The sequence below is a fragment of the Myotis lucifugus genome, unplaced genomic scaffold (genome assembly GCF_000147115.1).
Source record: "Myotis lucifugus unplaced genomic scaffold, Myoluc2.0 scaffold_90, whole genome shotgun sequence".
Taxonomy (NCBI): Eukaryota; Metazoa; Chordata; class Mammalia; order Chiroptera; family Vespertilionidae; genus Myotis; species Myotis lucifugus.
Genome location: NW_005871138.1, coordinates 2,735,578 through 2,738,814, shown reverse-complemented (window position 1 = coordinate 2,738,814; position 3,237 = coordinate 2,735,578). Strand labels below are relative to the sequence as shown.

At 49.7% G+C, this 3,237-nt stretch overlaps 1 protein-coding gene across 1 annotated transcript in view; it reads right to left on the bottom strand.

Moving 5' to 3' along the window:
- Positions 1–2,815, bottom strand: part of OCSTAMP (osteoclast stimulatory transmembrane protein) — a 4,671-nt gene extending 1,856 nt beyond the window's left edge. The window contains 2 exon segments of the mRNA XM_006091433.3: positions 4–359; positions 2,772–2,815. Coding sequence (XP_006091495.1) covers positions 4–359; positions 2,772–2,815 — 400 coding nt within the window.
- Positions 2,816–3,237: the final 422 nt, after the last annotated feature.

Below are 3,237 nucleotides of genomic sequence, written 5' to 3'. Positions count from 1 at the left end.
CACGGTGAACAGCCAAGGTGGCAGTGCTCCAGGATAGGAGCAGGCGGCGGCCCTGTGCTGTGCCCAGAGTTGGCACACTGAGTGCAAACAGGCAGCGAGCTGGAGGCACCAGGCCCAGGCCTAGTAAGACCAGGAGCCCACAGAGAGAGGCCACCATGGCCGAGGGCCCCAGAGGATAAAGCAGCGAGGACACCAGCCAGTGGTGGGCCAGACCTGCAGCAGCAACAGCTAGGGAGCCACACAGGAGAAGCTGGATCAACAGCTGGTCACAGCTGGCTGGGACAGGCTGAGAGAAGGCAACCCAGGCAGCCTGCAGTGGGACAAGGGCCTTGCAGAGCCCCAAGAGCCAGAATCTCCACCTGCACACAAGAAATTGGGGGAACCTTTATCAGGAGGGTGCGAGTTGGGTGTCTGCCCAATGTCTCTGCCCCACAAACCCTTCACCTGCTAACAGGCTCCACCCCGTTAGCCAAAGGAGTGGGCGGTCTTCCCAGGTGGGCCAATTAGAGTAACCCACCCCAAACCCACCTGACCCAAGCTGAACCAATCAGAGCCTTCCCCAGGATTATTCACACTGGAGTTGTCAGGGAAGAACCCAGTTTCTATGCAGTTCCTGAGGATGGGAGGATGCTTGCGTCCATAATCCCAATTTTGTGAGGGCAACTGTCCCAAGGGAATGAAAGAGTCATGAAGAGAGAAGCACAAATAAAAGAGAGAGAACAAGAAAGAGAGAAACAAAGACACGGTTTCACTGTTGGCACTGTGTGACACTGAACATGCCTTCTTTCTAAACCTCAGTGTCTCTTTTATAATTTGGGGGGAGAAGAGAAAAAGAGAGTGGATCAGTTGACCTCTGAGAAACTTATCTATTTTCCTTATATTGATTTATTCAACAAATATTTTTAAATCAACTACTATGTGTCACCCATTGGAGAAACAGGTATGAATAAATGGATGAGAATCCTTGCCCTTATAGAACTTACATTAAAGAGTGGCTGCGGAGGAGTTATAAGAAGAGGTTGGCTTCAGGATATGTTTTATTGGGAGAGTCGATAAGATTGACAGACTGATTGGCTGTGGGTGTGAGAGAAAGAGGACTGTGAGGTTTGGTGGCCTGAGCACTGGAAGCATCGAGGTGTCATTTCCTGAGACAGAAAAGTCTGTGGTTCAGGCAGGTTTGAGTGAAGTGGGGAGAGGAGGAATTCAGTTGAAAGTCTGAAATTTAAGTTGCCAATTTAGCCTTTCAGTGGAGCTGTTGAATATGTGGTTGGAAACACGAATCAAGAATTTAGAGGAGAGATCAGGCTAGAGATAGAATGTTGTGTGTTGTTGGTTTATCCATGGTATTTTAAATCAAGGGGCAGGATGAGATTCCTCAAGACGTGTGTTGAGGAGGAGGAGGGAGATCCAAGGACTGAGCCCTTGAACTCTAGGGTTAACAGTTTGGGAGGTGAAGAACCAGCGAAGGAGACCGAGAACCCTGGCAATGTGGTGCTTGCAAGAAGAAGGGAGCGATCAACTATGTCAAATGCTGCTGATGGGTCAAGAAAGATGCAGTAGCCAATGGGTGAAATGTGACCAAGAGAATTCACTTAAGATGGAAGAAGCTCTGGCAGGCTTGCAGATGGGAGATCCACTAAAGAGGGGGGACAGTGATGAAGGGGAGGCTCCCTGCAGTGATGTTCATGGGTGGCAGGGGTGAGACCAAGAGCACAAAAGGTGGGGCTGGTCTTAGGAAGAAGCAGGGGCCATTCGTTCTTAATAGCAGGTGGGAAGGCAGAGGAAATGGGTACGGATGATGGTAGGTGGACAGGCAAAGTGTGGGCAATTATATATCAGCATCATCAGATATGCACAGAACACTGCAATTGTTAAAGGCATGACTCCAGACTGCCTGGATTCAAATCACCACTCACCATCTGTGTGGCCTTGGCCAGGTTTCTTAACCTCCCTGTACCTCAGTTTTCTCATCTGTAGAATGGTACAATAAAGGTAGTACAGCATAGGGTCATTTTGTGTCTGGCAACTTGTATCATGTTAGCTATTGTCTGTTACTAGAGCATCCACCAGGCAGGAACTTGGTCTCTTTTGATCACTGATATGTCCTAGTGCCCAGAATAGTGCCTGGCATGTAGTGGGTGCTCTGTAAGTATTTATTGACTACAGCATGTTTGCTTCTGTTTGCTCAGAAAGGTCAGCGCTGATGGTGAGGATGCCAGAGGAGGCAATGAAAGCTTGAAGATCCAGGAGAAGGTAGTTGTCCAGGAAAGTGGGAAAGTAAATGAATAAAGGAAATGCTGGGCACCATGGAGGACCCACTTGAGGTTAGAGTTAATGAACTATGACCTCCCCAGCTCCTGAAGGCATTTTAATTTGGGACTAGACCACCTCCTACTGTATCATTAGTATTCAAAACCTGGTAGCTGTGAGAATAAATAGCTGCTGTAAACAACATTGGAATGGAAAACCAGTTCTAAGTCATCGGGTGCCAGGGCCTGTGTTGAGTGTGGTCACTGAGGATTTTAGCTGCCATTTATTGAGTGCTTGCTCTGAGCCAAGCACAATAGCAAGTCCTACGTGAGTACTTCCTCATTCAATTCTCAGTACAGTCTTACAGACATTATTGTTACTCTCATTCCATAAACGGGAAAACGAGGCTCAACGAGGTGAGGATTTACCCAAAGGCATGCGGCCAGGGAATGGCAGAGCATGAGACCGAGGCGCTACCTCAGATGCCTGACGCTCCCAGTATCCAAGGTCTCCAGACCTACCCGGTCCTGATGAGGTGCGCAGCTGTCCCCTGGAGGGTCCTCATGCCTCCTGAATAGCAGCGGAGCCAGCCAGGAGGCCTTAGGCAGCGGCAGCAGGTGGAGAGGAAGTGTGGGGAATTTCGTCCTCTGAGACTTGGGAACGCCTGTCACTTCTGCTTTTCTGCCCTTAATTAAGTCCTCCTGGCCGCCTGTCCCGCCCTGCCGGGACCCACCTCCCAGGAGGTTGAGCAAGCTGCCTCATCCTCTTCGGGTAGGCAGGAGTGGGTGGAAGGTGTGGGAGGAGAGAACGGGCCTTTCCCAAGCAACATCTCTAGTCCTGATAGTCCTATAACAGGAAGATGGAATTAGTCCCATTTCACAGAGGTGGAAACTGAGGTGCAGGGAAGCCATTCAGCTCATTAGTGGCAGTGCTGGGACTAGAACTCTGCTCAGCTTTCTCTTTCCCTTTCCTTCCACAGTTAGGTGT